Source organism: Lepidochelys kempii, chromosome 3 (assembly GCF_965140285.1).
Source record: "Lepidochelys kempii isolate rLepKem1 chromosome 3, rLepKem1.hap1, whole genome shotgun sequence".
NCBI lineage: Eukaryota > Metazoa > Chordata > Testudines > Cheloniidae > Lepidochelys > Lepidochelys kempii.
Genome location: NC_136382.1, coordinates 194,834,813 through 194,860,445, shown reverse-complemented (window position 1 = coordinate 194,860,445; position 25,633 = coordinate 194,834,813). Strand labels below are relative to the sequence as shown.

The window sequence follows — 25,633 nt, the reverse complement described above, 5'->3', positions numbered from 1 at the left end:
GAGTGAGGAAGACTTTCTAAACAAAATCTAAATTAAGAAAAGAGACAGGCAGGTAAGAAGTGCTTTAGAACAAGGGTTCCCAAACTGTGGGCCGCGGCCCACAGTCCCAGATGGTCTGCTGACGCAACTGCATTCTCCAGACAAGCTTTTAGTAAATCTTTAACTCCACGTGACTCGTGTGATGTAAGTAAAAGCTATATAAATATAATGTCCTGAGCTGCATATGTTGGACAGAGTATAGAAGAAACTTCATTTTATTTATTTATTAAAAAGCAAGTGCAATATATCAAGATTAATTCTCGCAAGTACAACAGTGCGTTTCACTGCAAGGTAACCTAGCAACATACACACAGTCAGCCATTTACAACTGTAAAAAACAGCAAGCAGTATTTCAGTCTGACATGGATGGATTTATTTTTCGAAAACGAGAAGGGTGCACTGGTGGAGAAGATAATGAAAGTCCTGGCCCATCTACAGCTACATGAAATGAGGAGCCAAAAAAATAAAGTGGTAAGAAAATATGATGACACATACTTGAAGTTTGGATTCTCCTTTACCAGATCAGATGAGTACCCGTTGCCTCAATGTGTGATAATATAACTGTTTGTTTTATATTATTAGTGACAATATTTCATTCTTTTCTAACTAGTAGAGAGTAGGTTTGGGTCTTTAGTTACACAGCACAGAAATTCAGATTGTTACACTAAAATAATGGAAAACACAACGTAGTGTTCAAAGCTGGACAACTATTTTGTTTCAAAATGAACAAACAACGCAATGTGTTTTTTAACAATTTTGTTAACATTGTTGTGTCACTTATTGTTCAGTTTTACGTATTGTGTTTTCCCTGTTTGAATGCCACATTTTGCTCTCAACATTATTTTAAAGTGTAGTTTTATTAAAATTGTCTGGTTTCAAAGATCTTGAAGCATTTCTTTGAGTGCATATTGCTAGGGTTTTCCATCATTACAGTTGTTTACATTAAAAGGAAAAGGAAACATGTACATTGTTTGTTTATAGTTTATATGTATATAATAATTTTTCCTCAAGAAGTGTTAATAGTGGGCCACAGTGCCTATTGCAGCTGCACAGATGGGCCTCAGGGAAAAAACTTTGGGAACCCCTGCCTTAGAAAACAAACTGGAGAAAGGACAGAGGGAAAGGAATAAAAGAGCAGCAATTAACAACGTTTAAAAAAAGATTTCTCTGTAAACTGTAAATAAATATAAAGTACACTAAATAAGAAAAGCTGCTTTAAGAATTAGAGGCTGTTATTCAGTACGTCACGTCCACATGCCATAGCATGTCCACTGTGAATAAAATGTGAAGCAACTCGAATGTCAGTTAAATCCACTGAGCAAAGACAATAGGGGATAGGTATGTAGATAGAGACCAAACAAGGCTATCCTATGCAGGAGGTTAACACCCAGAGTGGGATGGAGATGGAAAAGTAAGTTGTCATCTAGGTAGACTCGAACCTCGGGAAAGAGGTGGACCATTTAGTCTCAATAGCTGCATTAGATATGCCATCGTCAACCAAAAAGAGAAGGATGAGACTTAGGAGAGCCAAAGAGAGATCTGTAGCCCCTACAGTCAAGAGGCAAGTACTGAAAGGGACCCACCAGAAAGAAATAGGCAAGTAATCTGCACTGCTGACTCCTCAGTTAGGAGCCTGGCCCAAGACACCTTTGGGCAGATAAAGAACACAAGATGGTAATCTGCTTCCCAACCCAAGTACCTGGGCAAAGGAGGCCACAACAAGGCTATCCTGTTGACTGTTAGGGAATTTCCACTGACTATAGCCCCAATATGATCAAAGCCCCAGTGACGTGCAAGTACTTAGACATATACTTGGCTTAATGCACATGAGAAGCCCCTTTGCTTTCATTAGGATTCAGGGTATTTCTATCCAGCAACTAGATGCCCGTGGTTGGCAAGTGCCAGCCAACTCAGGCACGTGGGACTCAGGTTGCAGGGCTGTTTCATTGCTGTGTAGATTGCTGTGCAGGGCTGTTTTTCATTTCATTGCTGTGCAGGGCTGTTTCATTGCTGGGCTCGGGCTGGAGCCCGGGCTCTAGGAGCCTGTGGGATGGGAGGGTCCCAGAGCTCAAGCTTCAGCCCGAGCCTGGAAGTCTACCTGGCAATGAAACAGCCCCACAGCCAGGAGTGCTGGAATGGGGGGGCCTGGATGCCTTGCCCCCATCACTTTTAAACATGGGAAGGCTATGGCCTCCCACTTTTTACCAACCGTAAGGGTCAGCGATGGGGGAGAGGAGCAAGCATCAGGGCGGAGTCTTGGGGGGGAAAGGCGGCATGAGGGCAGGACCTCAGGGAACTGGGGGAGTGGGGAGGGCTCAGAGGGAAGAGACATTGCACGGCGTGGGGCCACGGTTCAGGCACCCCCCCACACACACACTTTTCGGGAGCTTCTGACACTTCTGCCCACAGCCCAAGCCCAAGTCAGCTGGCACAGGCCAGCTGCAGGTTTTCCTTTGCTGTGTAGACATATTCTGACTTAAATTTCAGCATCTGTGTAAGTCGTTGCAGAACTGTGGCTGTGATGAGCATAATAGAAACTCTTAAAAATAATGTGACATAGCAACTGAAAAGCCTAATTCAGCTGCATAGCAAAGCAGCATCTAATGGAACAGTGCCTCTCTATTTGACTGTGGTGTAATTGCCCCTGGAATATTTCATTTAGTTCTGGTACAGTTACATTTGTAATACAGAGAGACCCTGTCAAGGTTCCTTCCCCACTCTGAACGCTAGGGTACAGATGTGGGGACCTGCATGAAAACCTCCTAAACTTACTTTTACCAGCTTAGGCTAAAACTTCCCCAAGGTACAAACTATTTTACCCTTTGCCCTTGGACTTTCGCTGCCACCACCAAATGTCTAACCGGTATTATTATTATTATTATTATTAGGAAAGAGCCTGTTTGGAAACATCTTTCCCCCAAAAATCCTCCCTTACCTTTACCTTCCTGGGGAAGGCTTGATAAAAATCCTCACCAATTTGCATAAGTGACCACAGACCCAAACCCTTGGATCTTAAGAACAATGGAAAAGCATTCCATTTCTTAAAAGAAGAATTTTAATAGAAGAAAAAGTAAAAAGAATCACCTCTGTAAAATCAGGATGGTAAATACCTTACAGGGTAATTAAATTCAAAACAGAGAGAATCCCTCTAGGCAAAACCTGAAGTTACAAAAAGACACAAAAACAGGAATATCCATTCCATTCAGCACAGTTTATTTTCTCAGCCATTTAAAGAAATCATAAATCTAACACATATCTAGCTAGATTACTTACTAAGTTCTAAGACTCCATTTCTGTTCTGTCCCCGACAAAAGCATCACACAGACAGACAGAGAGGCTTTGTTTTTCCTTCCCCCCAGCTTTTGAAAGTATCTTGTCTCCTCATTGGTCATTTTGGTCAGGTGCCAGCGAGGTTATCCTAGCTTCTTAACCCTTTACAGGTGAAAGGGTTTTTCCTCTGCCCACAGGAGGGATTTTAAAGGTTTTTACCCTTCCCTTTATATTTATGACAGACCCTAAAACACATTTTCATTAAAAACTGATTAACACAGGTTGACCCCATTGATGATAGCTGGGCAGTTATAGTTCAGGCCCATCTGTAGCTATAAGATTAGGCCACCATTGAATTTGACAGACATTGTCAAACTTGGTAGTTTTCTAACAGAAACAGGGCCAAAAATAATTAGGAAGCTGGAGGAGGAAACCTAATTTGGTCCTAAAAACCAGCCAAAGTGGGGACTGGAAACCATCTATAAATATTGGAAGGGTGTGAGGAGGTGTATGCCTAGGGTGGTAAAAGGGAGAGTAGTTAGAAGTAAAGTCTTCCTGACAGTCTGGCCCAGATTTGTAAAGGTATTTAGGCGTAAGAGCCTAAATATCATGTTCAAAAGGTATTTAGGTACTTAGGAGTCTAAATGCCATTGTAGATGGCATTTAGACTCCTAAGCACCTAAATCCCTTTTGAACATGATATTTAGGCTTCTCACTCAGTTTGATGTTGTGGTGCTGAGCACAGCAGTGCCTAAATAGCTTTTAATAATCTGAGTCTAAAACAGATTGGGGAATAATCTCCCTCAGGAAGTGATGAAAACCTCATCAGCAGAATATTTAATAAATGACTGGACAAAGCACTAGTAAATGCTGGGGAACAATCCTGCATTAGCAGGGAGTTGAGCTGGTTGCTCTACTAGGTATTTCTATGATTCCAAGTAGATCTGTCCACTTCCAGATTTTGGGAAGTTTGAATACAGCTCTGATCTGAGATCTATGCTTCCTGGCTTGGCTTCGTTTCTAAGTCTATGGTTAGAAACAGATAGTGAATGTTTTCTGTAAAATGCAATTATAATACTTTTTGAATGAAGCCAGCATAACCAGAGTTAAATATTATAGGTAAACTGAATAGTCTACAATAGAGTAAACTGAAAGCGAACACACTTCCGAGGTGTTTCTTTGTAGAATCTTCCCATTCTGTTACCCTTTCTCACTCGCTGAATGACAGGGCTTTTTGTGATTTTTAAATGAAACAATCATCACTGTTATCTTGTGGTGTTCTCTTAATCACAAACTAAATCAGGCCTTTGAAATCTCTTGCTGTAAGCCTCTGTGCTTGGTGCTAACAGTTGATTCCTACACATGGATCTGGCCCCTTGAACTATAACAAGGACAATGTGGTTTAATAGCCAGAGTTAAAACTGCAAACCTTGCCTGCCCGGATGGCTTAGTGGCTATGGAGGAGGCAACATTGCTTCCATGCGGGAGGCCCAGGGCTTGGGAGCCGGCTCCTGGGGCTGGGGGCCCCTCAGAGGGAACACTACTCTGCTCAGAGGAAAGTGCAGCTTTCACCGCCTGCCCCCCTCCCTCTCGCAGCTGCTGCCTTGGGGAACTGGCCTTGCAGCCTTGGTGCAGGAGGCCGCCTTTCCTTCCAAGCCACAAGGGTGACTGCAGCTGCCTGTGCTCAAGTAAGTGGGGAGGAATGAAAGGGGGTGGGGTTCTGTACAATTAGTCCGCCCCGTAGGGAAAAATGCTGCTGAAATCCTTGTGTCCCCAGGCTAGGACTGGCCCTGTGTTCTGGGACGATGAGGCGCGCATGGTGTACACTCTGCTCTCTTGCAGGGAAGGATGAGGGAGAAACCTCAGCTTGGACAACTCTCCTGCAAAGAAAAGAAAATAATTAACAAGCAGGCTTTTAACTGATCTTTAGAATAGCATACGCTTTTTTTTAGCAGCCACAATTTCTTGAAAAATTCTCCTAAGGGGACTCAGATGTAGATAGGCACACACACATACACCCTGATACATAGGCATACGCACGCTCACAAGTACACAGACTGAGACACACACAGGTACAGAAGTTGGCCAAATCAAGGCTCTTACCTCGGCTACTTTGTCTCTCTCATTTCCTGGGACCAACAGAGCTACACTGCCAACACACCTCCAGAAACATATACACACTGTCACCCTCAGGACACACCCCCTCAGACACTGGCTCTCACATACACACAATTCCAGGATTGGGTTGAAAGGAGCTACTCAGAGATCAGTCATTTGTGCACCACCCATAATGCAGCGCACTGGGGGAAAAGCGAGTGAAAAAAAACATTTTTTTTTTTTTGCAGCCCTTTTCCTTCCAGGAGGATAGTTTGCAGATGGGAAAGATAGAGGTTGAAATAGCTTCGCAGCGCCATTTAATAAAGTCAGTAGGCAAGGATGCAAACGTCTGTGATCATGTACCCACAGATGCTGGAGAAAGCGACACACTGGACTGAAATTGCGCCTTCTCGTCAAGGCGCGGGGCGGGCTGGGGAGACATTGGTGAGCGCTTCCTCCGGGCGGGTGCTCCTGGCGCAGACCCCTGGCAGGGTTGCCTGGAGCCCCGCTCCTTTGGTAGCGCGTCTCCTCTTGCACACGCGGACACATGCCCTTTCTCCCTCCCCTGGCTCTGCTCTCCAGGTGGCGACCAATTCCCAGCCCGCCCGCCGCGGGGTGAGACGTGTCCCCGGCGCTGGCTACACGTGACGCTCGCCGCTGGCTTCAGCCCCGGTGCCGCTGCCTGACTCGCCTTCACTTTTCACCTCGGGGCTGCGTGCCGGGGCGGCAGACAGCACGGGCGGCCGGTACCTGCCGGAGGGACTCGCGCTCATTCGCCCGTTTTCCACGCGGCCCTAGTCCCATGAGCACACCTGACACAACAGCGCCGGCGACGCGGGGCCTCGGGCTGCGGCCGCTGAGAGCGGGCTGCGGGCTGGTTCTCATGGCGAGGAGGAGGAGGCAGCCGGGGCAGAGGCGGGCCAGGGGCCCACACGTGCCTGGCCCCGAGCTCTAGGTGCCGTTCGGACACGCTGGGCCGGGGAAGCGGTCGCAAAGCGGGGCCGTTTCGCGCCGGGCGGACGGTGTCAGGAGCGTCTCTGTTGGCTTGTTGTGCGAACGGGAACAAAGCCCAGCGAGTGACCAGTGAGAGGGCATAGAAACACACTGCCCGCCCCCGCGGCGTCCCGCCGGCCCCGCCGCCAGCCTGCGGGCTCTGGAGCAATCCGGAGTCAGGATGGAAGTTCTCCTCCTTTGGCGGCTGGAGTGACCCCGCGTGCTGCCTGCAAGCGATCAGGAGTAAGGGCGGAGTAAAGCTGTCTGGGGTAGCTCTTCATAAAACCTGGAGGGGGGAAGGGGGTTGTATCCACCCAGCAGCGATAGGTCTCACTCATACCCCCCCCCCACACACACACATCACAGGACAGAGAGGACCCGAGCTGGGGTGTGCTATGGAAAGCGAGGGTCTGTGTAACACACAAACACGCTCACACACATCGGCCGTTGAAGGCAAGAGCCCCGTTAGCCTGCTCAGCGGCGTCAGGCCTCTGAGCTAGGGAGAGGGGAGCCCGAAAGAGACACCCCTCTCCCTCCTCCAATTCACCCTGCTGGAGAGAGACAAACCGGGAAGCTCGAACCAGAAGAGGATGGTTTAAAAACAAACAAACAGCCAAGGGCGGAGCGGGAAGGCTTCTCCTTGGGGCAGCAGGGTTTGCCTGCGTTTAGCCAGGCGTCAGACGGTGCAGCGCCGTAGCGAAACCTAGCAGGAGAGAGGGGTGGGGGAGATTTGCCTCTGAATTGGTCACCAGGAAAGCCATCCTGCGTGAAGTTCGAGCTGCTCTGTAATGTTGGTCCATGTCCGGAGTCATTCGTTTTAGATGGGCACAATAGCTAGCGTCTGTATGTACTTATTTGGTACGTTGTAACCCCCTTAAGGTCGCATTTATCCAAACCAACCACTGTAGAAAGTGATCTCTCAGATCATTCTCCTAGGTCCCCGCAGGTAAAGCTAGTTGTTTGGAGTAGTTTGGGGTTGTTGGTGTTTAGTTTTAAACAAGACCAAGTATTCACAAAACATTGCTTGATTCGTACAATATGTTCATACATAGCTGAACATCTTAACGATTTTTTTGTTATTTATGCTTGAGTTTACCTATATGTATGATTTGCAGAATCCCTATGCACTAATGAAAACTAAACATGCAACATCCAAAAAGCCTACATTTCATATTTCTTCCTAAAGTTTAACGGCTCGCAATTCCTGATTTAGTTATTTAATTGCATTTTTCATCAGTATTATAGGTAATCTGAAATATGTCTGTACTGTATTCGCTAGACAAGCTGAATACCATGAGTTAATATGAAAGAAATTATATGTTAAATTGGTCTCTAAGCAAACACAGCATTTTAGGGTCTAACAAAATACACTGATTTTACTATAGTACAACTGAGATTATGAAATACCAGTTTTCCATGGCTGGTGGCTTCAAAATTGTGTTTATTTGTTAATGGATAATTTGAATGAGGCTTGTAGTAGTTCACAAATACTTTCATATTGATGTACAAGGATGGACATACTGTGCTAAGCGTTCAATATGCGCACAGGGTAATTGCATTTCTATTTTGTCTAGTGTAAAAAAAACTTGCATCGCTAATAAAGTTCAAATCTGTATGAAAAGCTTTTCTTTGAGTGACAGCACTATGTGAGCAGACGAATTCAGAATAACAACTTTTCACAGTGATAGTGGGAAACGATTACCTTCCACTTCTGCAAGTGACTGCAAAGCAAGATACCTATAGTTCTTGGTCTAATGCAAGGGGTTAAAGGTTTCCTTACAGCTCTGTTTAGCATATTTTAAGGTCTCTACAGTGTGTGTGTGTGTGTATATATACAAACACACACATATACATGCATAAATAAAAATAGCTTATTTAACCAGATTTATGGTCATAATGTTCTAAAACTCACTTTGACTCCGAATTTTTATCTAAACGTACACTATTTTATTAAATGCAATAAGGATTTTAATTTCAATAAATCTTTGTACTAAGCATTTCCAAATCCATCTGCAAAAGTCTGTGTAGCTTTTGCAACATCTCCTTTGCTTGACTTTTTAAAACAGCTTCCTATATAGGCTAAAGAACAGAGAACCAAAAGTGTATACTGCAAGTTTAAGAGGAAATTATCCAACTTCTGCTGCATGTATCTCAGAGCATCCGACAGGGAGTCCCGCAGCACTTTTACAGGCAGCTGATTACGAAATGAAAGCAGTAACGCGCATGGTTTTTATCCCTTGCAATCACATAAGAAATAATGCACTACTCACCTAAACGTCCATATCTCCCTCCCCCCACAAACAATTTTAATTATTTTTAAATGTAATTTGCTCTCCGTTGGTACTAATCTGTGGCGCTCAGTGTTGCTTAGAAGTGAAAGAATTTCTTTTACATTGGGATAAGCTACAGCACTTTAATTCATAATAATTCTAAAACTGAAGGATTTACCAATATTTATCCTCATTTTTTCTATCACTCACCTTTATCTAAATGTTTAAGACCGTCTCACACATATAAACTCAAACCGTCTTTCTGGGGTCACCCTTAATGCAATTGATTGAGTGTAGTTCATGAAACAATAAAATCTTCAGCCGTTAAACCTGGAGTATACAAGTTTTTTATATAGAAATATGTAACTTAATCTATAGATCTCGCATTCGGGTCCACTTTTCTTTCCTTCATCTTCAATTTTGACGCCACGCCCCTCCAAACAGGCACACCATCCTCTCCGAAAATGTACTTTTATCCAAAAGAAAGTTTAAGTAAATTATGGCTGTAGTTTTTTCATTGTCCAGTAGACGGCACAAAAGCTCAAGTCTTCAAATGCAAAACAATCGACCAGATTATTTTTAATTAAGCAACCAGAGTTTTTTTTACCCAGCGATTTTTGTATTAAGCGAAAAGTATAGCAACATAAACGACAAAGCAACGAGTCTTTGAAATTGAGTTATAGTAAAAAAAAGTTAGGCAGCTAAACAAAATACTACTACTAATAACTCAAATAAGAAATAACTGATCATCCAAAACATAATTGTGGACTTCTTACAGGTTGCAATTTAAAATACACCAGATTGATTTGTAGCTACTTAACATTAACTATCGTTTGATCCTGTGCAAATATAATATTGTGAAGTGGATCTTTTTACTTTTCACAAATGCAAATTTTGTGACTTCAGTCTTTCATTCTATCACGTTGAATTGTCATGTGAATGTTAAAATACTAACGTACGGTATAGCATAGGCTAAAACAGATCAGACCTTACTCCTAATGCTCTTTGGAATCCGTCACTACAGACGAGTTTTATAAAAAAGGCATGCTTACCTCTAGATCTGAGGGCGACTTTTCCGAGATCTAAAACCCTTTGTAATTGGACACATTTTTGGTTCTGAAAGGTTCCCACGTTGCTGTCACTCTACATTCACTACTTATTCAGAAGTTTAAGTGACAAAAGCCAAGGCTAGTAACTCATTTCTCAGTTAATTTATTAAAAATTTACAACAGTGTTTAGAAAGTTTTACGTCAACCGTAAATTTTATTATGAATATTTTATTAAGCCCGCCATTTAATTAATAAAAGACCTCTATAATTTCTGAAAGTGTCAGAACTGGTAATTATGTTAAATAGTGTAGTGCCCCCCTCCTTCATTTTACTCCTCCCCTCAAGTTCCATGCTACTCTAAAGAGCTGAAATAGAAAAGTCTAATGAAATCAGTTCTTTCCTTCGCAAAGTGCATTTCTACCATTATTCATTCAGACTGTTTACTGAATACAGTGACTTGACTATTTTGTCTCTGACTGTTGGATAGCACAAGCTGACCTCTGGTTGACTCCTAACTGGACCAGGCGTTCTTTGTTTTCTGAAGCAGAATCCAGTAAACAAACCTCCATGAACCACAGTTTTACTTGCACATGGGCACTTGATTCACATCTTCACTTAATCCCCTCCAGTTAACCTCCTTTTATTATCACCTTTTCAGATTTTGCCCTTTAATAGATCTTTAAATAGTTCTTCACCTTTCTCACAGCCATTCATTAGGCTTTGACTTTTTGGTATCTTGACTCATATCACTTGAAACTCTTATCTGCCACATTCCTTTATTATCTCTCTACTGCATTTAAAATCTGTTTTCTTCGGGGATTTTGACCTTATTTGAATTTTTAAATGTAAATATTAATGGAGAAGGAGTATGTATTGTTGTTGATTTTTTCCCAACTGCAAGCCCCTTCCCGTCAAACTATAAAAAGTCATCAGAAAACTAGTACTCATTTTAATGCTATTAGGTAAAATTAATTATGTACTTAAGCTAGGAAATGCAGACTGATTTAAAGTCTTATTTATTATATGATAAGCAAATATATACAAATTCCACTTAATGGAGGACTTTCTTCATCATTTTGCTCTAAATCATCATCTGAACTTTGAGACCTCTCCTTCTACCTCATGTGAAAGGCCTTCGCTTATACAAGTTCAAATTGCAAATGCTGAGGTGAAGAATAAGTAAAATGATTATCGCCGTGGCATCACAGAAGTAGTGAAGACAAGGCTCCAAAGCAAAACACGTCTTCTTAAATGCTAAATCTGTTAAACACAGTTACAAGGAAAAAGCGAAAGTCAGATCTACATCCAGGACGCAATTCTGCCTGTTTTCTGTCTAATTGCACATTTCGCTGTAAAATTCGAGGGACGCCCACAGCTTCTTTTCCATAGTACAATGGCAAGTGTAAATGGGTTCCCGCAACAAATAGCAATCAGACCCCTAGTTTTGGCAAAAAATAGCTACATTTCCTAAAAAGGCAGTAGTTGGGAATGTGTGCGTCGCTGTAGTCACAGAACACATAAATGTCGTTGGTAGTTTACTAAGATAGTGTGGAACTGTCCGTTTACTTTTCCCTTTTAATAGATGATTAATTGCTGCCTGGTTAGTCTTTTTATGGCCAGTAGATTGCAACTCGAGACGTCCTCAGTGCAATTTCTCGCAGCAAGCCCCAACAGTAATAACTGTTTGCTAATTGTAAAATCCTTATCCAGAATGAGGTTTGGGCAAACAATTTGTACTACTGTAATTACATTGTAAAAGTGTTCTAGCCCCGATTGTTCTGAATTATTCTCATAAAGGCCTGGTAGTGACGCTGGATTTAAGATTTAAAGCTTTTTTATTTTTAAGAGGCATTGCATTTCTGGAATTTAAACTGTATCCTCCTTTGGAAGGAACCTGTAAGACAGGGAATCGCTTCTGAATTCAGTCTCTGAGTTAAATAAATATAGAAATCAAACATAGGTCTGTTAAGAGCACAACAAATACTTCCCAATACTGAGAAGAGGAAGGGTTAGGGTATTAAAATAGTCTTACCTGAAAAGTCTTTATATTCATCGCTGGCATAGAAGGTTTGTCCTACAGCAAAGGGGGGGAAATCGAAACTGGTTTTCTTGAGGTTTGAAATGTCACGGCAAGAGATGGACTAAAGAGTATCTGCACGCTTCAAATTGTTCTGATCTGTCTCCTCCATGGTCCCTCAAAGCTGTTAAAAAGCAGCTTTACCCAAGTGCATTTCACAGTAATTTCTATTTTGTAGATTTTACTCGGATAACCCGCCCCATGCAGCTCATTTAAGGATCGTTGAGCCCTATGTGTGAATATTTTAATGTTTGATTTGGCACTTTTTTCCCACCCTACTGAACTGATCTGATCGATGACAGATCTTTCCTTTCTGAGACAAATTTGAAACACCTAGCCGGCGGATCATTTGAATAATCACACAGGTAGAATATGAAACAACTGCACTGTCCTGCAGAGAAAAGAAACGGTTTAGGGAATACTAGAGCTCTCTCAATAGCAATCCCTATAAAAATATTGTTTTATTTTGCGTCGTCGCTGCAATTACAGCTTCAGAAAAGTTCTTGGTTTTGGTTTGTTTTTTAAAGTGAGTTTAAATCTGTTTTGCCCCCTAAAATATACTTTAAGAGAAGATTTAGATCGCAGGCAGGGATTATGTTGATGCTGGGAATTCCGTCTGTTAACATTACATTTCAGACTTTGGCCTGGCAGAAATCGTATGTGATTTATCTCTGTTTAAGACTTACTGCCTGAGCATCCCAAAAGCAAACATAAAATTGCCATAATAATAAATCATAAGCATAGAGTTCTTTTTTTAATCGAGAAATTGAAAGAAATCAGACTATTTCCTGGTAAACACTAACGAGAAGACCACTTCTTAGTGATCGTTCTTACTATTTCAGGTTCTGCTGTTAAGTCAAAAGTTGCAGCTGGAATGCCGCAGGAAAAAGTGATCGTCCTTACCCCAAACAATCAAAAGTACGGTCATTACATGACGTGTATGGACCACTGCATGCAAGGAACACTGCTGAAGATGCCTCGGGTTCACAAACGTGTGTGTTGTAAACAGTAAACGCTGGCACTGAATGCTTTGCTGTGTCAGTATAAGCTGTCAGCCTGCTGAGTTCACATATCAAGCTCCGTAACATCGTGTTGACATAAATATGTCGTACCTTAACTTTTTAAAAGTACTTTTCTTTGCCTCTCTCTCTCTCTCTCTCTCCCTGTATATATATATATAGAGAGAGAGAGTGAAGGGTGTCATTTATTCCCCTTGCAGGGCATGTTTATGTCTGCCCCTAGGCAGCAGTTTGTACTATGGCTAAGCAGAACAAGTGAGCAATCTTTCTGCTTTGGAGAACTTAGCCTCTCTGTTCCGAGGGAGAGTTTTTTGGCACTCCCCGCAGATCGAAGCTCCCTGCTGATCGATTATTTGATAATTGATTTTCCCCTCCACCAATGCACGGCTGGCTTTCGAAGACAAGCTCCTGATTGGCCTGCGGCTCCTCCACTGCTGCCTACTGAGATTTGGGTGAGCTCATTTTCCAACATACCGCAGGGGGAGTTTTCTGAGAGGCTTGGGGGAGGGGGAAGAGAGAGAGCGAGAGCGAGAGAGAGAGGGAAAAAAAAAAAACCGTCTCACGGATCTCTGCTCTGAAAGATGTTGCATATTTGAATCAACTACTGTCTGTGTGGAACATCTGCTCAGAGTTACATGGGCACCGAATAAATTCTAGCAAATGAGCCCGGCTCATCCGAAGTGCGTTTTGGTGCTTTCGTTCTAAACCTCAACTTCGCTCTAATAGATTTACTTTCGTTGCGGGGAGTTAGCTGGGGGAGGGGGGGGGGAAGACTGCTTGCTCTGGATACAAAAAAGGATGAAAGTCCTCCGGTGTGGGGGAGGGAGGGGAGGAAAGAGATTGCTGATCCTTTAGAGCGCTGCCGTATAGCGAGGGTGTAAATACAAAGTAACCATTGCTATTAGACAAAGGAAATGGCCATTACACTCCGAGACGGCTAGGCAGAAGTGGCGTGGATTGCTGCGTATGACACGAGCTGAGCGCGCGAGAGAACATATAACAGACAGCTCTCCTGCCTTCTGTCTTCCTGCCCTTGATCTTGCCAATCACTTCGGTAATAGTATTCGCAATAAAAACAAGCCAGTGTCCAGAAGCAGACGCTCTGGGTCATCTCCTAGTTTTGCTCTCACACTTAGAAACGCTGGAATACTGGATGTGCTTGCAGGGCTCTGGGAAGAAGGATGGATGTTGTCTCTTTAACCATTGCTCCTCTCTTCTTCACATAACTCATGTGAGCGAGCTCAGATCTTTGGCAAAGGCTGCAAACAATTACCCAAAGCATTCGGTGTGAAAAGGGGACAGAAACAAATCCTGCCCCCTACAAAACAAACAAACAAACAAACAACAACAAAAAACCACCCAACCCTGCGATACCCCATAATTTGGCCGGCAGCAATGAACTCTGCTTACAGGGAGCTCTTAAAATAGCTAAGAGCCCAGCCACACACCAGAATTACAATCTATTTTAGTAACTGTAACCCTGTGTGTGTGTGTGTGTGTGTGTTGTTAATTGAACGCTTCTGTGGCTCGCACAGCCTCTTTGCTTGCATCTCACCCAACCCACCCCTGCGCTAGGAGCCGAGTTGATGCAGCCCAGTGCATTGTGTAAGACGCGACCTGTTATGGCCACCACTACTTCCGGGTTCCAGCATTCTGGTCCAAATCCACCTCTCCGCCTGTGCAACACACACTTTACACACGCACGGGGGACTTGCAGCAGGCAGCATCGATCGTGGCTCCTTTAAGACAAACTCAGACAGACATTTTTAACCCTCTTCCTCTAGCCTCTCCCGCTGCAAAGGGGGAAAGGGAGCGCGCGAGCGAGATCTGATTAGGAATTAGGACTGATTCAAGAACAAGCCAGCGCTTAGACCTCCATGCATTTGAATATTAACATTTGAGGTGTCCAGAGCAGTGGAAGTACACACAGCGGATCATCATCATTCATTCACCACCTTGACAACCTCGCCTTTGATTGACAGCTGGAGTGGCAAAAAGCCATGAGACTTGGTAGTTGGGTTTGAGGGGCACTTTTTTTTTTAAACCAAAAAAAAAAAAAAAACTGATTGGGGAAAGGATATTTGCTTTCTCCCCGCTGCTGTCTTGGAAACGAAAGGGGGAGAGTGAGAGAGAGAAAGAAAGAGAAGGAGGGCGAGTCTTTCTCTCTCTCTCTTTTTTTTTTAATGCTGAATTATTGTGTCGTTTCTTTGAGATCCAGTAAGCTGAAGATTTTCCTCGATTGCTCACATTGCTGGCGACTCTAAGGGATTTTTGCATTTTTGGGGGTTTGGGGGAGAGTTCGCGTTTGTTTCTTTTCACACTGGCCTTAAAGAGGATATATTAGAAGTTGAAGTAGGAAGGGAGCAAGCCAGGCCGATGGCGCAAAGGGTACGTATTAAAAAAATGTAATTTAAATGTGAAATAATGTTGAAACGTGGCTGACAGAGACGCTGCGAAAAAGTTTTTTCCCACCTCTTCTTTGACTCAAACCTATATATATATATTGTCAATTTCTTGATTCTATCAATTCCTATCACAGACACCTCACGGAAGAGGCAAACTTTCTATAAAATAATGATATACAGGCATGTAACTGAAAATACAAGTGTTTGTATTTATCAGTATTACAGCTATACTGCTAAGAATACAATGTCGTTTTAAAGTCACCAGCGTTTAAAATATTTAACTAAGGTGTCTTTGAACATTTTAATTTAGCATTTAACATTAGTGATGACATACATCTTCACTTTTCAAAGATAACTTATTAAACTTTAAGTAAACATAACTTTTTGCCATCACAAATGTGCAGTGCTGTAGTCAGACCTTCATTTAAAAATAGTTGCATATTTAAATTTGAATTAGGCAGAAGTAATATGCACATATATTTATCATTACTATTTATTACTATTTTTTACTATTATTCTTTTTTCTAGACTTATTAGATACATTGAGATGCGATGAAAATATTGTGAGGGACAATTATCATGTAATGAATAGAGTTTTTAAAAGAAAAACGACATAAAATTTTAAGTTTGCTTGCAATAATTTGTGTCCTGTCCCTCAAAGTACAGTTTGTAAAAGAAAGTTGCTGTACTGACAAACTTGCCTTTACTCTTTCAGTTCAAGCAATTGTCAGAGTTTTTTAAAACAATTTATTCACACTTTTGCTTTTAATAGATGAAAAGTGGCCGTTTCCTCTTATCCTTAAGTGCCACTTTAACTTTCGGTTTTTAATGTTTAACAAAGAATATACTTAAAATTCAAAACTTTCAGTAGCACATGCACACATCTGCAGCAAATCGACAATAAAGTAGATTGTACATAATAGCTGTAAACCAAAAATCGACTCTTTTGTTATTAAACTTTGGACAACATCAGATCATTGATACTTGTGTACTTTCCTTCTTAACAGTCGGAAGGTTTAAAACAGGGTATCTTAAAATTAACTAACTGCTTTAACTCACGTTTTTCCTCCACATGGGAATTCCCAATTTTCAGATTGTGCTGCAATAGTTAGAAAAAGTGTATCAGCTTTGGTCTTGCATCTAAACTGGTGCTTTACATTTTTGTTAAAGAGAGTTTAATTTATCATTTAAACGTTAGGAATGCTCTACACTGGGACAATTCACACACACACAGACACACATAGAAATACCTTAAACCAGGAGCCTGTGTTAATCCCCGTGTTAATAATAGGTGTCCTCATTTTAACTTTTGCTGTGGAGACATATTGAAGCAGGAAACTTTTCAGCAACGTGTTTATTTTGAGCGTCACTCCAAAGCAACCTAAGCTGCTTTTACCTACTTCCCTCCACAAGGATGCTTTTCAAGGATCCAGAATTAATCCGTTTTGAGGGCCTGTTGGGGAAATGTATTTTTACAGATCTTCACCCTCTCCCCTCCTTTTTTTTTTTCCTTTTTTTTTTTTTCTTTTTTTTTTTTTCTGGGTCCTGTTTATTTGAAATCCATAGATTTAGCACTTCCCAGTTCCATGTGCTGGATCTTCCCCCATTCTAACCTCCGGTTACGACTGGCCTTCTGACCTTTTTTTCTTTGTCTGTCATGCAGTACGACGATTTACCCCATTACGGTGGGATGGATGGAGTAGGGATCCCCACCACCATGTATGGGGATCCTCATGCCGCCAGATCCATGCAGCCTGTTCACCATCTGAATCACGGTCCTCCGCTGCATTCTCATCAATACCCGCACACTGCTCACACCAACGCCATGCCTCCCAGTATGGGCTCCTCTGTCAATGACGCTTTAAAGAGAGATAAAGATGCCATTTATGGGTAGGTAAAGCTGGCATCGGGTTTGTTAGTTAAGAGATGATTATGCCCTTATTTCCCTCGCTGACGAAGGCAGAAGTAAAAGCCATTGACTCAGATCGTAGGTAAATTCTTGTGAGCCAGGCTTCCATTATAATTGCATGCAAATTTTAGGGAGGATTTGAAGTTTTCTTTGCTTCACATTATGCTCGGCATATGATTCTCCAATAAAGAAGATTTACTTTCCATGGGGCTTGAAACGGATAAACGTTATCCATAGGTAGTATTCAGTTCAAATATTATAACTTGCCTAATTTGTGTGTGTGTGTGTGTGTGTGTACGGAAAGCTACTTCGTTGCATAAACGTAGGCTCCTATGTGGTTTTGATCACAGCTTTTAAATATAAAAGACTGCTCAACTGTGAGCTTAAGGGAAATTAGTCATTAGTGTTGTGATCAAAAGGAAAGATTTCCGTGGTGTAACCTGTTTGGAGAGGTAAATATTTTGGAAGAGTTTAGAAGAAAGAATACCTTGAACGGTTTCATTCTGAATAAAACTTTTTAGCTTTGTTAATATATAATGCTGTATTAAGTAGAAAACTTCGGGGTTGTTTCTTCGAGCTGTGCTCTGTTTTCTAGCAGCATTTGAGGCATCTCAATGCGGTCACTTATAAAATAGTTTCTAGGCCATTGCATTTGGAACTGATGTGTTTCGTTGCTCCGTGGATAGCTTTAAAAACAGTTCGCGCATATTAAGTTGAAGTGAACTTTAAGATCCTTTCCCCCCATCTCGCAGAGAACAGCTAGCTTTGAAGCAAAACCATCCCATCATGCAGTTTCTTTATCTCATTATCACAAAGCTGTAGGATTTGTTTAAACTCCATTCAGGATTCTCTGGAATAGTTATGAAATCCCAGAAATTGAACTCATTTTGTAATCAAATCAAATCAAATATTAAATTTTCAGTTTAGCTTTTATAGCTAGTAAATGACTTTAAACGTCTCCTTAAGAGTTACTCAAGCTAGCAAAAATCAAAGCACTTGGCTTACACATTTCTAAGGTCTGTATCATTGTGCAATATTATATAGCAAAAAGAGGGGTGAGCAGCGCCTATATTGAGTAACTTGCGGAGGGGGTGTATGTGTGTGTGTGTGTGGGGGGGAGATGATGACCCAAATAAAAGCGTGCTCTGCTAACTGAAGTGAATGTAAATGGATCGCTGGATCGCTCCTGCTACCCGAATTGGGGCAACTCACTGGCAGTTTGGCTGGTCTTCGAAGTTAACAGCTCTCATTTTGAACATTATCATTACCGATGCCAAGGGGGATTTGCACGTTCCACACCCGAGTCCAAAAAGCTGGGGTTTGCTTGGGTTGATTTTTTTTTTTTTAACCCAGAAAGTCCGCAATTTGAAGGGGAGTTAAAAATAATAAAAATTAAAAAAAAAAAAAAAAAAAAAAAAGGAAAGGAAAGTTAATTCAAAATGGCTGCTGGAACCGCTTTGGTTTTATTCATAGCAAATGTTAACAATTTCTCTGGCCAGATACGCTGAAGCGATCATCAGATACAGCCCATGGCTCAGGGCCTTCGACTTCAGGTCTCTCGGTTGAAGGGTAGGTGAGCTATGATTGCGGGAGGGGGTGCAGCTGGGGTGGTGGTAGTGGGCTTGCTAAAAGATCACCTTGGATGTTTCTCCCCCCCTTATTCTGGGACTAACCACTGTCTTGTTTGTGACTATTGTATTTTCTTTCAGACACCCCCTGTTCCCTCTCTTAGCACTGATTTTTGAGAAATGTGAATTAGCTACATGCACTCCCCGGGAGCCCGGGGTAGCGGGAGGCGATGTTTGCTCCTCAGAGTCTTTCAATGAAGACATAGCAGTGTTCGCCAAACAGGTCAGCAAAACCGTGCTGGGGGGGGGGGGGGGGGACCTCTCACATAACAAGAAAACAAGTCTCCGTTAAAAAAAAATTCATAGCCCCCCCCCCCTTCTATACTGCCAGAAATAAATCAATACAGTCTCGATTGTACCATCTCAATAAATAAATAAAGAAGATATTTTTTTTAAACTTTGCTTACAGGGATGTGCAGCTCACACAAGACGGAGCGTAGCTAGATAGATGTAACTAATAATGTCTGTGGGTATTTTCAGTGCATTTGATTCATTTGTTTAAGTGTTTATATGATGTACTTAATGTAACAGTCAGAGCTTTGAAGGAAAGGTTACATAATGGACCCAACAGTGTAATGAAGCAAGAAATAATAACGTCTGCTTTTTCTGTTTCCATATTTCAAGTCTTTTTTTCCTCCCCTTTCTTATATTTAGATCCGAGCAGAAAAACCCCTCTTTTCCTCTAATCCTGAACTGGATAACTTGGTAAGAGTTAATAGCGCTCCCCTTTTATTTCTCTGCCCTCTGGAGAGAGATGGTGCTAGGCTTTGACAAGGATTTGGGGCTCTACATGGAAATTTTGTCGCGTGGATCTTTTTAATTACAAGTAATCCAGGGCGGTAATTCCGTGTTAAGTAAAATCACGTAACGAAGTACATAAAGAAAGCCCCATCCAAATGAGAGTTTGGGGTCTTTATGGCAGACTTGCCCTGCCCAAGCAGTGCATGGATTGATCTAGGAATGTATCAGTGTATTTGAGGTCTCCACATACCCCCCCCCCCCCCCCGCACCTTTAAAATAGCTTTATGGGAAATGTAAACAGTGACTATGGATAGAGATGAATAGTTTAACTAACCGACCTAAAATGAAGTCGTTTTTTTTAAAGGCTAAACAAATACTTTGCCTCTGCATTAGGAATATTTTCTCCTCCTTTGCAAAGCGAGGGTCCAACGACGTCGCAATAGATTGCACTTTTTGAAGGAAATGTTTACGATCCGTATAATTTAGCTACTTCATTGCAATAGGATTTTTTGTTAACTCTAGCTCGCTTCTTGTTAAACAGCATACAAAGCCACTGCTATTAAGTTTTAGTGTTATTGCCATAAATCAAAACAACTTTTTTATTTACTACTACTACTAAAAAAAACAAAACAAAACAAAACTGAAGTTATAGACGACAGAAGGGGCAGCTGTGGGGATATACCGCAACTCAGGAATGAGATAGATGCTCCTGTTGTTTGTGTCTTTGCAGATGATTCAAGCCATACAAGTATTAAGGTTTCATCTACTGGAATTAGAGAAGGTAATTTTTTTTCTCCCTTCCTCCTACGTTTCAGTATTGCTGAAGTTCAAGCTTCTGGTAAATTTGCATAAATGTCTTTCTGTCTGGTAATTAGTGTCAAGACCAATCTTAGCGTCCATTTCTCTTCGCAGTTTAATTACAATTTCAGCCTCTGAAACCGGGCTCACAAACGACTTGGCCTTGTGTTCATGTTAATACCTTGCTGGCTTTGTATCCATAGTTGCAGTTCTGTGTGTTGCAGATGATATTCTGAATGTTGTTTGTTTGTTTGTTTCAGCCACGCCTCGGAGATTGTTTTTGGTGAAGGTGCTTTGTTTAGTTTCAGTTAGTTTGGTCGAGATTTTTTTAAGAGCCATCTGCAGGTCACAGTCAGGGCACAGATTGTCCTGTAACGTTTTGCAGAGACAAAGCCGAATTGATAGTTGTGGCAGTTCCTTGATTCTGTGAATGCTGTACGCCTCTAAGCTAAGAGAGAACAGAGAGTATGCAGGCTTAATTCTGTTCCCCTCCCTATTCTGGAAATCTCAGCAATAATAATAATAATTGATAATAATAACAATATGAAGGCAATGTAATTCAAACCAACATTCAGTTGAACGCACGTTCAGGTTTCCAGTGGATTTTTATATGTAATTGATAGCTGGCCTACAAGAGAATCCCCGTTCTCCAGAAAATAAACATTTTGAGAGGTTTTTAAATGCTTGAAAAGTTTCTTTAGAACCCCCAGCCATTTTATCTACCCATAACGGGCAGGTTGTTTTCACTGTACATGAAAGGTGTTAAAATATGCCCACTAATAGTGGAAACTCAAGAACAAATATATTACAGCGATTTGGGATTTAAGGTCATGGATGCCTATAATGTATTTCAGTATAGTGCATCCAGGGTTTTTTTAAAAAAAATCCCTTTCTCTCTTCATACTCTTTGGAAAGGTTTTATGATGAAATAACTGGTTGAAATTAAATAGTTTACCTTAAATGTCACCCATGCAGGTCACCTCTCTCATGGCCACAGCTCCGGGAGCAGATGAATTTAACACGGGTGTTGAATATGTTGTAGCCTGTGAATCATCTTGTCACTGTCAATTTTCTGGGATATCTCTATTTTGCGAGAAAAGAAAGTTATTCCTAATTCTGGATGCGTCTAGAGGTCTCCGGGGGATAATTGCTGTGTGTTCCCCCCATTTAGAACTTTTGATGTCACAAGGCTGGGGGAAGGGTTGGTTGATTGCACTTGTCAATTTCACTTATGTACTCCTGATTATATTTTCATTTTTTTTTACCTCTGTCATAATGTAGGTACACGAATTATGTGACAATTTCTGCCACCGGTATATTAGCTGTTTGAAAGGAAAAATGCCAATCGATCTGGTGATAGACGATAGAGAAGGCGGATCAAAATCAGACAGTGAAGACATAACAAGATCAGCAAATCTAACAGATCAGGTATGATGATCTCTCCAGTGTTGCACACGCTGAAATTTGTATGCAGATCGCTTGCTGGGTCACTACGCCTCTTTTTATTATTTGCATATGATTAAGTCCCTTTTAGATAAATTTCCATCGAAATGAAAATTTTTGAATAATGTGGCTATTATTGCTTCATTAAGGCTTGCTCCCGGATTCGACCTGGCGAGATGAGCTTGTAAAAGCATTGCCTGCAAACTTGACCTGTTTCTTGTCGCTTTTAATTTTTGTCTTTATTTTATTTACCCTTTATAATAATAGAAGCGTTAGGCGTGATTCGCAGGCTTCTGGATGCTTAGAAAGGAATAGCTGAAGCCACTTAGAAAAATAATAATAAAATCCGAGATAGGTGGTCCAGGGAAGACAGAGAGTGTTTGAAATCAAGCAAATACTGGCTATTTTCCTCCTGTCTCTACGGTTCATTAGTCTGTCTTGTCAGTTTTCCTTGGCCGAGCGCTTTTAGACCTCAGTGAACATTGCTTTGTGCACAGCCTGCCTGCTGCAAGCGCCCCCATTTTATTTTACTTAATAGAAAAATAAAACCAGACCAAGGTTTTAATTTATTTTCATTGAACTTTCAAGTTTTTCAAACTGTCTCCTTTAGAAAAAAATACAGTTTAGTGGCTTTTAGGATGTCTGTGTTAAAGCTGGGATAGACCAAACCCTAGAGGCTTCGACACCCAATGTGTGCATATAGTGACGACTTGTGTTCGCTGCTTTCCCTTAGTGGCTTGTAGTGTGATTTGTGTGTGTGTGTGTGTGTGTGGGGGGGGGGGGGTTAATTTCAAGAGGTTACCAAAGCGAAATCAAGCTTCTAAAACATTAAAGTGGACGAGCCTTGGCGTTTCGAGCTCCTTGTTGTGAATTGTAACGTTTTAATGGTTGGTTGTTTATGATTAGAAATAGTATTTGGCTCATGGGAAAAAAAACCACCCAACAACTAAAAACTATGATCTGGTTCCTATATACAATTCTAGGTGTAATGAGGCTGACTCTGGAGGCTTCCTTTTGTTAAAGCAAGGCGCAGTCAAGCAGACAGGAGTTTTCTTAGCTGCTTTGCCATTATCAAGAACACTGTCAACCAGGAGTTATTTTATAGATTACTTACAAAAAGGTGCACTATACTTCAGCTTTGGTAGGAGCTCAAATGTTCGTTTGGTTTTTTTTTATGTACGAGAAAGAAGCAAAGATTATCGGACTGTTATTAATGTAGCGGTAGAGCAGAAGAATGGTTTGACTTAAGCCATGAATTTGCGAGAAACCCAGTTTTTAATTATACTGAGAATGTAAAAGCTTTCAACTATTTCTAAATGTTAGCATGACTCTCTCAACTTTTTTAATGAGACATTGAAAACAAGATGGAAACATGGGCATTGCTTCTGTCTGGTTGACTTGCATCCTACATAACTATTATAACGTTTAAAATGAGGGAACTGTTAAATTCAGATCTCGATTAGGAAAACTCGGATAGCTGCTGTTGAATAAAAATTGTAATCCAACAAGTCTAACTAGAAAATGGGTTTCTAAAAGCTCTGGAGTGCTGGGTACATAAAGCTATTTGAGCAAATTACAAGAATCGCTTAGGGGCACGAATGAAATCAACACTTTAATTGCCTCCAAAATGAAGATTTATACCCCATTCTCCCAACGAATCATTATTTTATGAAAGTGAAAGCTGAAGAAATGAAGTTGTAGTTTGGGGTGTTGTGGTTTTTTTTAGAAGGCTGAGCCTTGATATACACTCCTTGCGCTCCCGTGGTAAGATTCACCTTGTGCCCCGCTTGTTAGCAATTTACCTTCAGGGAGTGGCTTGCAAAGATTGCAGGCTAGATAGCCAGGCCAAATTGTCTTCGGGTGGCCAGAACAAAAGCTCATGCTTTTAACTTGGGAGTTGTGGTCCCACTTGCTTGTGCGATAGGTGTGACATTTGAATGTGTCACCTCCGGCTTGCCCCGTTTGGTAGGTGTTGGCTTCGGAAAGTTGAAGGAGGCTGCAAGGCGGGGTGCGAATGCTGTCTCGCCTTTAATTCCCCTCCGCGTCAGGCTGTGCTTGGAGAGGGCGAGGGAGGAGAGCGGCACATGTGTCGTTCGCCTCTCCGAAGCGGCGGGAGGTGGTCCAGGGCGCGCGGCTCAGAAGTTGCGAGGTTCCCAGGGCGGCGGGCGCGGGCTGCGAAGAAGCGTCCAAGCGGGACCGTACCGCGCGGGGGGAGGATGAAGAGAGAAGGGTCCCGCCCCGCCCGCCCGGCCCAGCCCGGTTGGAAGCCGGTGTGGCTGTCGGCGTCGGGCCGCGCTGACGAACGCCGCTCCCCTTCGGGTGCTCCGGGAGCCGGAGCGCGCCGAGTTCGCTAATTAACCCCTCTGCCTCTACAGCCCGGCCGCGTTTCGCTGCCGCCGCCGCCGCCGCCGCCTTTTGCCCCGGGGAGGGAGAGCCCGGCGCTTGGGAAGCTGGCCGCTCTTTGCGGCCATGAGACGGGCTCGGCCTCCGGCGGCAGGGAGTTTCCTGGGGCGAGGCAATCCCCTCGGCCACTCGGGTGTGCCCACTAGGGGCCGGGGCCTGGCACTGCTGCGTCCCCCTCGCTCCCTCCTCCGGAGTCCTCGAAACCCCGGGCGTGACATCCCTGGGACGTGCTGGGGGGCTTGGGTCACTGCCTGCGCCCTCTTCCGCCGGGCACTGGCTAACCGCCCCCCAGCGCACGAGTTCCCTTCCCTGCGCCTCCCTCCAAGGCCCGGGGCCGCGCTGCGGGGTTAGAGGGCGCGTGTCAGGGGCGAGGGCTGCAGGCGGGGGAGGAGAGCGGCTTGGGGGCGGGAGGGGCTCTAGGATTACGGAGAGGAGAGCGGAGGGGGCGCATTGTTGGCATTGGGGGCAGGCGGGTTAGAGAGCGCGTGCAGGGAGGCCCTGCGGGGCGCAGGAGTGGAGAGGAAGGGGGTTTGGGGGCGCACTGGGCCCTGCGGAGGGAGAGGAAGGGGGTTTGGGGGCGCACTGGGCCCTGCGGGGGGGGAGAGGAAGGGAGCTTGGGGGCGCATTGGGCCCTGCGGGGGGGAGAGGAAGGGGGCTTGGGGGCGCACTGGGCCCTGCGGGGGGGAGAGGAAGGGGGCTTGGGGGCGTACTTGGCCCTGTGGAGGGGGGGGAGGAAAGGGAGCTGGGGGCGCACTGGGCCCTGTGGAGGGAGAGGAAGGGGAGCTTGGGGGCGCACTGGGCCCTGCGGGGGGGTGAGAGGAAGGGGAGCTTGGGGGCGGACTGGGCCCTGCGGGGGGAGAGGAAGGGGGTTTGGGGGCGCACTGGGCCCTGCGGGGGGGTGAGAGGAAGGGGAGCTTGGGGGCGGACTGGGCCCTGCGGGGGAAGAGGAAGGGGGTTTGGGGGCGGACTGGGCCCTGCGGGGGGAAAGGAAGGGGGTTTGGGGGCGCACTGGGCCCTGCGGGGGGGTGAGAGGAAGGGGAGCTTGGGGCGCAGTGGGCCCTGCGAGGGGAGAGGAAGGGGGTTGGGGGGCGCACTGGGCCCTGCGGGGGGGTGAGAGGAAGGGGAGCTTGGGGACGCACTGGGCCCTGCGGGGGGGTGAGAGGAAGGGGAGCTTGGGGACGCACTGGGCCCTGCGGGGGGGTGAGAGGAAGGGGAGCTTGGGGGCGCACTGGGCCCTGCGGGGCGAGAGGAAGGGGAGCTTGGGGCGCAGTGGGCCCTGCGAGGGGAGAGGAAGGGGGTTGGGGGGCGCACTGGGCCCTGCGGGGGGGTGAGAGGAAGGGGAGCTTGGGGCGCAGTGGGCCCTGCGAGGGGAGAGGAAGGGGGTTTGGGGGCGCACTGGGCCCTGCGGGGGGAGAGGAAGGGGGTTTGGGGGCGCACTGGGCCCTTCGGGGGGGTGAGAGGAAGGGGAGCTTGGGGGCGCACTGGGCCCCGC

At 43.9% G+C, this 25,633-nt stretch overlaps 1 protein-coding gene and 1 long non-coding RNA gene across 11 annotated transcripts in view; one reads left to right on the top strand and one right to left on the bottom strand.

Annotated features, from left to right (window-relative positions):
- Positions 1 to 248: 248 nt before the first annotated feature.
- LOC144930439 (uncharacterized) lies at positions 249 to 24,469 on the bottom strand. Of its 7 annotated transcripts, XR_013635618.1 has the most exons (5): positions 16,470 to 17,219; positions 16,279 to 16,318; positions 11,751 to 11,792; positions 9,722 to 10,978; positions 8,578 to 9,138 (listed from the first exon to the last, which is right to left on the bottom strand). It is a non-coding gene; the product is annotated as an uncharacterized LOC144930439 (long non-coding RNA). The 7 variants fall into 7 exon arrangements; XR_013635621.1 differs by lacking the exons at positions 8,578 to 9,138; positions 9,722 to 10,978; positions 16,470 to 17,219 and adding exons at positions 249 to 5,189; positions 21,251 to 24,469; XR_013635616.1 differs by lacking the exons at positions 8,578 to 9,138; positions 9,722 to 10,978 and adding an exon at positions 249 to 5,189 and having other exon boundaries at positions 16,470 to 17,211.
- Positions 14,425 to 25,633, top strand: part of MEIS1 (Meis homeobox 1) — a 120,747-nt gene continuing 109,538 nt past the window's right edge. For 2 of the 4 annotated variants that reach the window (XM_073339466.2, XM_073339467.2), the window contains exons 1-6: positions 14,428 to 15,202; positions 16,883 to 17,109; positions 18,838 to 18,979; positions 19,411 to 19,461; positions 20,228 to 20,278; positions 21,577 to 21,723. In XM_073339466.2, coding sequence (XP_073195567.1) covers positions 15,191 to 15,202; positions 16,883 to 17,109; positions 18,838 to 18,979; positions 19,411 to 19,461; positions 20,228 to 20,278; positions 21,577 to 21,723 — 630 coding nt within the window. In that variant the 5' untranslated portion in view covers positions 14,428 to 15,190. The other 2 variants (XM_078852343.1, XM_078852342.1) reach the window with 2 other exon arrangements.